This window comes from Solanum pennellii, chromosome 12 (genome assembly GCF_001406875.1).
Source record: "Solanum pennellii chromosome 12, SPENNV200".
Classification (NCBI taxonomy): domain Eukaryota; kingdom Viridiplantae; phylum Streptophyta; class Magnoliopsida; order Solanales; family Solanaceae; genus Solanum; species Solanum pennellii.
Window position 1 is genome coordinate 78,195,868 of NC_028648.1, and position 11,524 is coordinate 78,207,391.

At 33.3% G+C, this 11,524-nt stretch overlaps 3 protein-coding genes across 3 annotated transcripts; 1 reads left to right on the forward strand and 2 right to left on the reverse strand.

The window, feature by feature from the left end:
• The first annotated feature begins 1,748 nt into the window (after positions 1-1,748).
• LOC107006840 (protein STAY-GREEN homolog, chloroplastic-like) lies at positions 1,749-4,057 on the forward strand. Its single transcript, XM_015205357.2, has 4 exons — positions 1,749-1,949; positions 2,077-2,250; positions 2,535-2,702; positions 3,514-4,057. Exons 1-4 carry the CDS (start codon positions 1,839-1,841, stop codon positions 3,802-3,804), a joined length of 744 nt encoding a protein of 247 aa, XP_015060843.1. The 5' UTR covers positions 1,749-1,838; the 3' UTR covers positions 3,805-4,057.
• Positions 4,058-4,255: 198 nt separating this feature from the next.
• LOC107005736 (protein FIZZY-RELATED 2-like) lies at positions 4,256-9,203 on the reverse strand. The gene is made up of 10 exons (XM_015204388.2): positions 8,623-9,203; positions 7,987-8,109; positions 7,769-7,873; positions 6,811-6,990; positions 6,650-6,712; positions 6,363-6,557; positions 4,989-5,090; positions 4,822-4,884; positions 4,630-4,698; positions 4,256-4,528 (listed from the first exon to the last, which is right to left on the reverse strand). Exons 1-10 carry the CDS (start codon positions 9,112-9,114, stop codon positions 4,475-4,477), a joined length of 1,446 nt encoding a protein of 481 aa, XP_015059874.1. The 5' UTR covers positions 9,115-9,203; the 3' UTR covers positions 4,256-4,474.
• Positions 9,204-10,247: 1,044 nt separating this feature from the next.
• On the reverse strand, positions 10,248-11,272 carry LOC107006554 (mavicyanin-like). The gene is made up of 2 exons (XM_015205077.1): positions 11,110-11,272; positions 10,248-10,546 (listed from the first exon to the last, which is right to left on the reverse strand). The coding sequence occupies exons 1-2, from the start codon at positions 11,270-11,272 to the stop codon at positions 10,248-10,250; spliced, it is 462 nt and encodes a 153-aa protein (XP_015060563.1).
• Positions 11,273-11,524: the final 252 nt, after the last annotated feature.

An 11,524-nucleotide genomic window follows, 5' to 3' on the forward strand; every position in this document is an offset into this window, starting at 1 on the left:
ACTACCCAAAAATAATAATTTTGATTTTAAAAAATATTTTCAATGTCATAAATTATTTTTTACTCTAGTAAAAATAAAAGATGTCTCTCAAGAACATTTTTCATTCATAAATCAAACACTAAAAATCATTTCCGGAAAATATTTTCTATCCACCTACCAAACATGAGAAAATAAGTCTAAAATCTACTTATTTTCCAGGAAAACATTTTCTAGGAAAACATTTTCCATGGAAAACATTTTCCTCCATACCAAACACACCCTATGTGACATTTTCTTTTCTTTTTTGGCATTTGATATTTAAAATACTATGAGATTCACGAGATTCATTGGTCCAAATAAAAATAAGATTTTTTTTATGATTGAATTGCATCGTTTATCACGCTTCTTTAATTTATTTGAGGCCTTTATTTAACTCCGACAAAAATATCTAGTTTGTACGGTTATTTTCTCTATCTAATAATAATTATCTATTATTAATTTGATACATTCTTTTTTATTATAAATAAAAAAGTTATTTTACTATATTACCTTTAAATATTATAAATATAATGTCTTTAAAAGTATATTATAATTAATAATAAGGATAAATCAAAAATTAAGAGTAAAATTATCCATAAATTTTATAAAATGGATAAATATTATTGGATATTTTTTTTTTATAGTGAACAAGTATCGTTGGGCGGAAGGAGTATGTTAGATTGTATGTTCCTTGTTATACATCAAATTTATTTTATGATGATAAATGTAATAATTTAAAAGAAAATTGAATAAGAAATATCCAATATTTAAACCATAAATTATATATAATCAGTCCAATTTACTGTTTACTTTTTATTCTCAAACGATGTGAATATATTATTATATACTTATCATACATAATTATACACCTATTATATATTTATTAGCTATTTTAAATTCACATATAGTTGGATAAGTGATAAATTAAAATTACCTTATTATTTTAATTAAATTAAACTACTAATGTTAAGAAAATATTCTTTTAAGTAGTAGGGTAAATAAGCAAACTAGCGTTGTCGAATAGTAAACGCCCACGTGTCTACAGTTATCATGCACCCAACCCCCACAACACCCCCCTAGAAGCAATAGTTACTCCTAATATTCTAGAATTTCTTCGTTTTAATTTATTTATTTTATATGATTTGATATAAAAATTTAATAATTTTTTTTTAAAAAATTTCCTTTTAATTTAAAGGTTGGTAGGAATATATAAAAATTTACGAATAATCTAAACATATTACGTGAAAAATCAGATTCAACATGTTGTCATATGAAAAATTGTAATTAAACATATAATAAGTTGCTAAAAAGGATATTAATGTCATATGAAAAATTAGATTGAAAAAGTTAACAAATATATATATATAAATTCTTCTTAATACATAAAATCAATAACATAATCACTTACAAATAGAGTACGTGAAGGAATAAAATATATGCAAATTTTTTTATTTTGTTATTATATTTATAATAACTGAACTAAATCTAAATATCAAATATCATCCAACTTAAATAATAATATTTTTTATTATAATAATCATGAAATTTTCAAACAAACGTTACCACTCTAATAAGATATCTCCATTTTTTAAAATCATTTTACTAATCTTGTAATTGGACCATAGAAAGTCAAAATATTTAAAAAGAAAAGGCGACTACGTAAGTAAGAAACCAAATATTACTATACACCTAATTACTAATTAAAAAACTATATAATATACAACTTCATTCTCAACTTTATATTTTCCCCTACAACATTGGAGCTTTAAAAAAGTATAGTCTAATTTTAATCCATCATTTTTTTTCTTAGATTTCCAAATATGAGTACTTTGACAACTTCTTTTCTTCCATCACTTGAAAAAGAAAACTCTGTGTTTGTTTACACAACAAGAAGAGGAGGACACTCCAAAAAGAGCCATTCCATTGTTCCGGTAATTGCTCGTAGCTAACATAATTTTTTTTTTATTATTATTATACATCGAGATTTTTCTTGTTTAGCTATAAAATTTGTCAGTCGCTAATTATTTGTATTAATGTATATGTGATTGATGATCTTAGGTGGCAAGGTTATTTGGACCATCAATATTTGAAGCATCAAAATTGAAGGTTCTTTTTTTAGGTGTAGATGAGAAAAAACATCCAGCAAAACTTCCAAGAACATATACACTTACACATAGTGATATTACATGTAAACTCACTCTTGCTGTCTCTCAAACCATCAATAACTCTCAGGTAATTTTCGTAAAATACAATAGTAATTGAGTTTACAGTTAAATATTAAAGCAGAATAATCTGAAAGACCCGTGTATTTGGCTCAGATTGTTCAATTGGACCCTTCTACTCACTTCTTGGTAGTTTTCTACAAAATTGTACAAGATGTTAAAAAGTATGACAAACGACAGTCTGATGCACAAAACATCTCATGTTAGGTTGACTGTCTTCGTAATGCAAGCATTAGTGGTGACTAGAAGTAGTAGTTGATCAATCCATGATTGATTTTTCTTTTTGATGTGCAGTTAGAAGGATGGTATAATAGATTGCAAAGGGATGAAGTGGTTGCAGAATGGAAGAAAGTTAAAGGGAAGATGTCACTTCATGTTTATTGTCACATTAGTGGAGACCATTTCTTATTAGACTTTGTTGCTAGGCTCAGATACTATATTTTCTGCAAGGAACTCCCTGTGGTAAGTTTTCATAGTAAACGTGTTTTTTAACTTGATCTCGATTAATATTTATGCTCACCAACTTTAAATGTGCATAAGTATACACTTAAATTTGCATTAACTTGAACAAGTAACATATTTGTCCAACTTGGCATCCTACGTGGCAATTTACGTCTTACATGACATGCTATATATATTATGTCATCGTAGGACATGTGTGTTTACGTTAAAGCAAAAGTCTCATATTGGTGGTTAATGAGATGAGTGGACTCCTTAGAAGGATTTGGGCTATCCTTCTCCCTTTGAACTAGCTTTTGGGGTGTGAGTTAGGCTCCCAAATTTCACATGGTATCAAAGCATGACTCATCTCACTAATGTTTGGGTCCCAAAAAAATATAAAAATTGCCCAAAAATTATCTGACACATTAGATATTAAGCACTTGGTGTGAGGTGGATAAAAAATTGCTCAAAATTGCCAATGCACTAGATGCTAAGCATTGTGCGTGAGGTGGGGTGTTAAAGCAAAAAGTCTCATATTGGTGGTTAATGAGATAAGTGGACTCTTTATAAGGCTTGCACAGTCTTCCTCCCTTTGAGCTAGCTTTTCGGTGTGAGTTAGACTCAAGACCTGGTTTCACAGTTTACTTGTTCAGTTTTATACAAATTTAAGTATTTATATATACACATCAGAAGTTGGAAGGCTCATATGTGAGATGCGATCAAATTAAAAAACATGTTTATGTGTTATGCCGTAAATTTAACTAATCATGTAAGAAATCTTTATACTATCAGTAGGATATAACTAACACTATTCTTTTTGAATATCTACTAGGTTTTGAAGGCATTTGTTCATGGAGATGGGAATTTGCTAAAGAATTACCCAGAGTTGGAAGAAGCTTTGGTTTGGGTACATTTTCACTCAAACATACAAGAATTCAACAAAGTAGATTGTTGGGGTCCTTTAAAAGAAGCATCTTCACTATCTTCTACCACAACTACTAATTCATCATCTAGTGAATTTGGTGATATTCAAATGGAGAATACAAGCAATAGCAATTTGGATTTACCACAGCCATGTCAAGGGTCTTGCACCTGTTGCTTCCCCTCAACAAGGAAAATCTAAAGAGCGTTCTATATTGAGAATGTTGAATGTATTACACGCAGGTGAAATTGCGTAATAAGGTTTTTAACTAGCTTAGCGAATCGATTGAAATGATTTTGTATTGGCCTACAAACTTTACAAGATTGATGTGTTTCACTGTCATTGTTTGTTAGGACTAGAAAAACATATTAGTAGTAATTCTTTAATTCTAAATGTAAATATTCAAGTCCCAAATTGCCATTTGGGGATTGTGCACCAAATTGCACTTCTATCACTTTTTGTTTACTCAAAACACTTCTAAAAAGCACAGTTTAAACACTTCTATCATCTCATTGTAGCAATGAATCAGAATGAGAGGAAACAGAAAAGAAAAACCTTATTTACAAGAGATCAAAAATTCGCGTAAAATTAAAAGTTCCCGAAAAAACTCTCTCCCTCCCTCCCTCCCTTATATTACAGAACGCCCGAAAGATGTTAATGAAGAATAAATAACATCTCTAGCTGTACAGTTTTGATCTATTCACAGAATAATCTCACTCTTCAAGTCTAATACATGTTATTGAAAGATGATGGATATCAACGTCGGTTACAAGTATCTCTCATCAAACAGATCAAAAAGGCTCCACTTTACTGCTTGTGCTTCGTGAGAAAACAACGTTAAGGGGTGTAGTCAGAAGTAATTACAACGGAGTCACCTAATCTGTGTTCTGCCGAGAGAAGATGCCCCAATTTCAGACTCGGTGTTCTGCATTAGACAATTTCATTCACATGTGAGATGTCGTAAAACGCTGAGATGCTAAATAAGTTTGTAAGTTAACTATAACTATCCTTTTACAGATGTTTTACCTGAGATTTAGGAGAAGGGAAGACATTCCAGAACCGAAGTGTTTCATCTCCTGCTCCGGTCACAATCATCTGCAAAGATGATACTACCAGTTAGAAACACAAGAGAAGAGAAAATAAAGCTGCTGCTGCTGAAACTAAAGCGACAAGAACACGGAAATAAATAGTAAAGATTAACTAGTTTAGCTTAGCTACCTGTCCATCTGGAGATATGGCAAGATATAAGACTCTATATGTATGGCCAGTCAGAGTAGCTACCTGTGATGATAAAGAAAAATTAACACATAATGAAGCTAGTACAACATGATATGTCTCAAATAAATCTATGTTCATGTAACATTTTGAAAACTTGGCTGAAATACCTTGGTCATTGTAGGATACCTCCAAAGTATTATTTGATTTTGCGAGTAACCATGAGTGCTGACTAATTCATTTGCGTTCTTCGACCACACAAGATTGCAAACCTGTCACAACATCAGATGAGTTAGTATATCTTAGTAGATATATTTGATGGCACTTGTAAATCTAAGAAATCAAAACACATGGAGAGACCAAAGGAGGAAGGGAGGTTGATCAAGGATTGCGGGACAGTTTCCTAACCTCCTTCACATGTTTACAGGTACACGTATCTCGCACAATCCTGTAATGTTTTTGTAACCCCCCATCCCTCTTTCACTCTCCTATGCTCTTTTCCCTTCCTTCTCTCATTCATATTCAAAGATTTCCCAAATTTCAGCAACCCTTTCATTCTTTAGCTGTTTAGTAACCATAACGCAATCAACAGAATAGGTGTGTAACCGAAAAGCACTTGATGGGCATATACTATCGACAACACTATAGTGCTGTTTGTCTTGGTGCACAAACTAAACTGATTTGTGGGGAAGGTCGTAGAGCAGGAAATTTGTGATAAACAAAGAGACAGGAAGAGGATGGGCGGGGGAGGTTAAAGAGGAAGGTTATGATGGTTTGAATAGTCCAATAGCAATGTTTAAGAAATAAATGAGGACACCTCTCTCTTAAGAAAATAGGAGGACTGGGTGAGTAGAAGAAACAACCCTAATGTTGTCATTCACATACAAGATAATTAAAACTGAGTATTAGAAATGACGAGTGATGTCCATATTACTTTTTGATGACATGGGAAACCCGACTGTTCAGCGAATCAATTAGAAAGGCAGAACCTAGTTTTGAATGATTTAAAATGTTCTTGGAGATCACAACATGATGACATACTAGTTAAACCATGGTAGTGACAACAGTTTCTATCCCAGCTAAAACAAAGGTGTGCCCACTAGCTCCAACCTTAGTAAACAGCATTAACTTGACAACCTGAGCTGTGGGGTGAAAGAGTTGCCCGATGAATTAAGTTGAAGTGCATGCAAGCTGAGAGGATGCATGTATGCGATCGAGGATGTGTAAGATTTAAACACATTTCGCACACGGAGGTAAACAAATTCTTGAGTAAACCAGAATTACCCTATCCGAGGAAATATAGTAGACTTTACTGGCACACTTTGTTCTTCAAAAAATAAAAAAATCAAATCTAATCCAAATGCCATGGAAGTTGAAAAGCATGACAGTTCTTCTGATCACATAACTTAGATGGCATAGTATTCTCTTCCGGTAGAAAAATATAATTTACTGTCAGGTGTGAGTAATTTAATAACCAAAGCAATGATCTAGACAGGCAGAAATCTAAAAGAGGTATTTCGATATATATATTCATAGCGAAATACCTGACTGCCAGTGTCCATGCAGCTGAGGTGTGTATTAGTGGTTGTGTTCCAGAATCGAATGCATCGATCAGCTGTGCCACCACCAGAAGCTAGAAGTCCGTGAAGATGGGGGGACCATGCAATCGCCTTTACAGCAGCAGTATGCTCACAGTATTTCAATATAGGTTGTGTTGAATGGTTGTTCCATACGAAAAGCTGGTCATGAAGATTTATATGAGAAACTGTAACCAACAGCTTAAGGGAAAGAAAAATATCAGCTAGCTTGATTCTGGTAATTAAACACATACTCTGTTATCATTTCCACCAGAAGCTAATTCACGGCTATCCGGAGACCATTTGAGCCCACAAACCTGAAAAGAAGTAATTGCTTATCAAGATGCAAGCAGAAGTAAAACAAAACACCTGACAAGAATGACTTAAATAATGAGAAGCAAGAAGGAAGTCTGACCTCTGACTTGTGACCACTTAGCTTACTGACATAATCATCTTGAGCTCGTATGTCACGCTGAAGAATACTCTTGTCCCGACTTCCTGAAGACAACTGGGAGGAGCTCCAAGATAACGCACCAACTCTTAAACGATGTCCCTCCATTGTTCTTGTCATCTTACCATGAGAGGCATCCCATAACTATGCCAAATGAGATTCAAACATCAGTTCACCGCATAAACAGAGAAGGTACTACGACATAATCCTCTATTCTTCATCCAACAGAGAGGTTCTAAATAATTTTTCATGTCAAATAGAAAACTGATTTTCACATGCAATAGATTGTTCATGCAACAACAACGTACCTAGTGTAATCCCACAAAGTAGGGTCTGGGGAAATAGATTTAATAAAACCAATTTATTACAGCAGTGTATGGAACAACAACCAGGATAACAAGCCTAAGCATTCAAATAATTTTTTCCATGGAACTTATCTTGAGTCGTAACAAGCCTAAGTCCATTTGTGAGACTTCGTTCATAAATATAGCACTATATGACAACTTCACAACGAATGTATTAAAAAGCTTCCTTTTACATCTATATAAAAACTTGAGATGCAAATTCCAAATATTTCTAAGAGAACAGCCTCACAAGCTCTTCAAGTTTTATGCTACTTTATTTCGTTGGAAAAATTAGCTTGTAGAATTAACATATACAGAGAAGATTGAGACAAAAATCAATTTAGTGAGATTAAGGCATTTTATGTATATTACAGTACCACCAGTGCTAGGACAAGCAGATTTTTATTTATTTTGATAAGGTGTTGAGAAAGACTGTTTTTGACGTAAGGATGTGTAGTACTGGACCATATTGACAGAAAAAATCTAAAATTGTTCAAGAATAAAGTGATTGACCCCTGTTAACAGTTCTCTTTCATATAAAAACACAAAACAAGATGAACAAAATAAGCATAGCAGACCTGAACTTTCCCATTACTTGTTCCAACAGCAAGATGTGTACCTCGCTGTGCCCACCCAACTGAAGTAACATTATCATCATTTTCCAAGTCGCACAACTTCACTACCTGCAGTAGGCATTCAACAGAAAAAATTGTGTTCATCGGATAGATGCATTACTCTAGCAAAAGTACATAAATATATCCATCAACGAAAAAGTTAACGAAGGCAATAGAGTCACCTTGCCATTAGATGCATGCCATAAATATACAGAGCTCCCCAATCCCACAGCTAACACATTCTGTGAAGACCAGTCCACAAGATTTAGGTAAAAGTCGTCTTGCAATGCAGGGGCATCCAGTACCTAGCAAGAACCCATACAAGCACCATCATAAGCCTTCTCACACGGTAACAAGATAAAAACTTTATCGAATCCTAAACAGAGAATATTCAAGAACCCAATAACAAAGAAAAGAGGAAACAAGGTGGTGATGTAGGCGGCCGCTGAGGGGACTAACATATAACAATAAGTATCGTTCCTACTATACAACCCCATGAGCTCACACTAATTATTCTAGCTGATATTCGAACTTAAGACGCACAAATTTTACACTTCACTATCCACACAAACATCCTCCTAATAATTATCATCCAAAACACTCAAACAAATTACTCCCTCCCTCCCAACTTAAGTGTTACTCTTTCTACCTGACGAGTTTAAGATCACGAGATTTAAAGAACTACACACATCAATAATTTAACACTACAAGATTAAAAAACACTCTTTTATATCTTGCACTCCATGTTCAGTCACAAGATTCAAAAGTTCCACGTATTGAGTTGAACTTAGACACTTAAATTGGGACGAACGGAGTACCTTATAAGGCGATTTCGGAACTTTCCGAGGAACCTTAACAGGACTAGTACTAACACCACGCATCTGGTCATCAAACTCACAAGGCAACAAAGAATCCAACCTTTGTCTTGTCTCCGTTTTATACCTAAAAATATTACAATTGGGTCTCTTCAAATTCCTCCCATTCCCACGAACACCCTTCTCTGGTGTGACAGGATTCACTACATTCCCCGAATCAGGCCCAAACAACGCAGTACGAAGAAGAGAAGTATACCCATTATTAGAATCCTCCGTATTAGAAGACTTAGGCGACAATGGCAACCCAAAAAGCGCAAAATTAGATGAAGTTCTGCTGGGTATGAAACGGTCACTGTAAATTGAACGTGAAGGGGAAGGATGGTATGAATTGAAACCCGGGATTAAATTAGTCTTTGATGGAGTTTTGGGGTTCATATTGGAATTGGGATCAAAGGGTGTTTGAGGTTCCATGGAATTCGAGCTTGGATTCTCCATAGATGATTCTTGAAAACCCTAGAAGATGATGATGATGATGATGAAGAAGACGAAATTTTTTTTTTCTATTTTTTTTGGAAATAAATATTTTCCCGGGAGAAGTTGAGGTTTTGCGGGAAATTTTTTGTGGGTCCCATAAAGTGCACCATATTTATATAATTTTTTTTCTACTTTGTTATGAATGTATAACAAATTTTTATTAGGGAAAGTTGAATTGCCAAATTTTATTTTACACCAAAATTGATAAATTGCAAGTTACTAATATTTTTTTTTTTTGCACATTGTCATGTTTTGTTTATTTTAAGTATTTTAGGAAATGTATTCAAATAGATTTATCTTTTAAAAATTTAAGGAAAAATGAATTTTCTATCGAAAACATTTTTAAAATTTTCTTTCAATTTGTCTCAACTTTGACTCGCGACTCGAGATCCAATCTCAACTCGATAAATGACTCTCAATCTTTGATTCAAAACTCCACCTCGACTCAGGAGCTTCTTGAATTGGGGTAAAAAAATTGTGTCCTGAGTCAAAAGTCTTGATTAGGAGTTCGGTTAAGATCGGCAACGAGAGTCAGATTTCGAATCGAAAGTTGGGTCTTGAGTTTAGGTAAGCACTGATAGGTTGGATTCTGAGCCTCGAGTTGAGGTACAAACTCGTGTTTTTGGTTGAGTCAAAATTTGAGACTTAATCTGGCTTGACATTGATAGGCTAGATTCTGAGCTTTGAGTTGAGGTCCAAACTCGTGTTTCTGATTGAGTCAGAATTTGAAACTTAACCTGACTCTTGACCCTAATTCTGACCTCGAATCTGATTCCTAATCCTAGTCTGCATCCATTATAAGTAAATATTTATTAATTACTTATAACGTTTATAAATTTACATTCTTGTATAATAATATTAAGAAATATCTAATAGATATTTCCAACTAAATTAAATAGAAGGCTAAATCAACATTATTTTTCTTATTATGACAAGTATATATATATATGTTTCCACTAAAACATATAATTATTTTTCCATTGGAATTCCTTCAAAACATATTCATCTTCAAAATGTATTATATAAGGAAATAAATTAGTTTTTTCCTTTAACCACGATACATCAGCTTACAGGCAGCTCGATTAATATTATTATCAAGCAATAGCAATCAAGAACATGACAAATGCAGCAACAAATGCAGAATTAAGAGTACTAAGCCTAGAGGCTGATGATGATGAACCATCTTTAGCCTCTAGAACGTTAACGGAAACCTTCATCCCTTGTTCGCAGTGATTATTAATTCCACAAAAATACCATTTTTTTCCCGGAGTTTTCAAATCAATCACATCATTTCCCGAAGTTAAGGGTTCAACATTCGCACCAGGTACACAGCTCTGGAAGGCAGCTAGATCTGCTTTGTATACATTGTGTGCTCCTTCCTTGTACTTAAATACTGCATCCATCAACAGTGGCGTAGTCAGAAATTTTACGAAGCGTATCTAAAAATTTAATAGCTAATAAAAATAATTTATGGGTATCAGGGCTAACTCGACCTCAAAAGTTAGCTAATAAGTGGAGGTTAATTTGTCCAAATCCATATAAGGAAACAAAATTCTCATCCCTCTTCTTATATATGAGACTTCTTAATAGTGGCAAAACAATATTTAGCGATAATTGAGTTAATATCATTATTATACATATCCAGAGTTGATAAAGCCTTTTTAGCGTTAATATAACGTGTTGGTTATAAATATTTTTATATATTATTGCCCTTAAACATAATATAACTACAATTATATTATTATCACTAAATAATTGTCGCAAAATCTTTTATTAGTTATAATAATTTACTTTTATATATCCTTAAAAAATGAAGACATAATTTGAGTTGCACAAACTCTTTCACTTTTAGTACTTCACTCGTATCGAATTCTCCAAAAATATACTACTGAGAAAATCTAACACACAGTCTTAAAGATTTCGAACAACATATAACATAGAGGGTACATAACATACTGAGTTTATCTCCAACATGAAACTCTTTACTCTCAGCCCATGCATTGTAGTCAAATTTAAGTTTCCAACCTTGATCATCCCCAACAAAATGGTCTGTAGACATAGTTGGAACAATAACCATGTTAACAACACTAAGTGCAACCAACAAAGCTTTCAATCCCATTTTGAAATTATTATTTTGTGAAAGTTTTCTTTATTTCTTGCTATAATGTTTGTTTTGAAGCATGTTTATAGGATGTTAAAATTGGGAATATAGCCGGCTAATAAACGCAAGGCTACTTTGCTTCCCGCGTTTATCAGCTATCGTATTATTTGTTGTTGTTATTATGATATTGTTTCGTCCTCTTATACATGTTTTATTTGAATCGAGGGTGTATTGAAACAGTCTTACGATCTACTTATATAAGATAAAAGT

What these genes read in the sequence shown, in the direction of transcription:
- LOC107006840 (XM_015205357.2), top strand. Translation starts at nt 1,839, where the DNA reads ATGAGTACTTTGACAACTTCTTTTCTTCCATCACTTGAAAAAGAAAAC. An exon ending in AAACCATCAATAACTCTCAG is followed by an intron (nt 2,251 to 2,534) that starts GTAATTTTCGTA and finishes TTTGATGTGCAG; the next exon opens with TTAGAAGGATGGTATAATAG. An exon ending in TCTGCAAGGAACTCCCTGTG is followed by an intron (nt 2,703 to 3,513) that starts GTAAGTTTTCAT and finishes AATATCTACTAG; the next exon opens with GTTTTGAAGGCATTTGTTCA.
- LOC107005736 (XM_015204388.2), bottom strand. Translation starts at nt 9,114, where the DNA reads ATGGAGAATCCAAGCTCGAATTCCATGGAACCTCAAACACCCTTTGAT. An exon ending in TAAGTGGTCACAAGTCAGAG is followed by an intron (nt 6,713 to 6,810) that starts GTCAGACTTCCT and finishes ACTTCTTTTCAG; the next exon opens with GTTTGTGGGCTCAAATGGTC. An exon ending in CTGGTGGAAATGATAACAGA is followed by an intron (nt 6,558 to 6,649) that starts GTATGTGTTTAA and finishes CTTCATGACCAG; the next exon opens with CTTTTCGTATGGAACAACCA.
- LOC107006554 (XM_015205077.1), bottom strand. Translation starts at nt 11,272, where the DNA reads ATGGGATTGAAAGCTTTGTTGGTTGCACTTAGTGTTGTTAACATGGTT. An exon ending in TCATGTTGGAGATAAACTCA is followed by an intron (nt 10,547 to 11,109) that starts GTATGTTATGTA and finishes TGATGGATGCAG; the next exon opens with TATTTAAGTACAAGGAAGGA.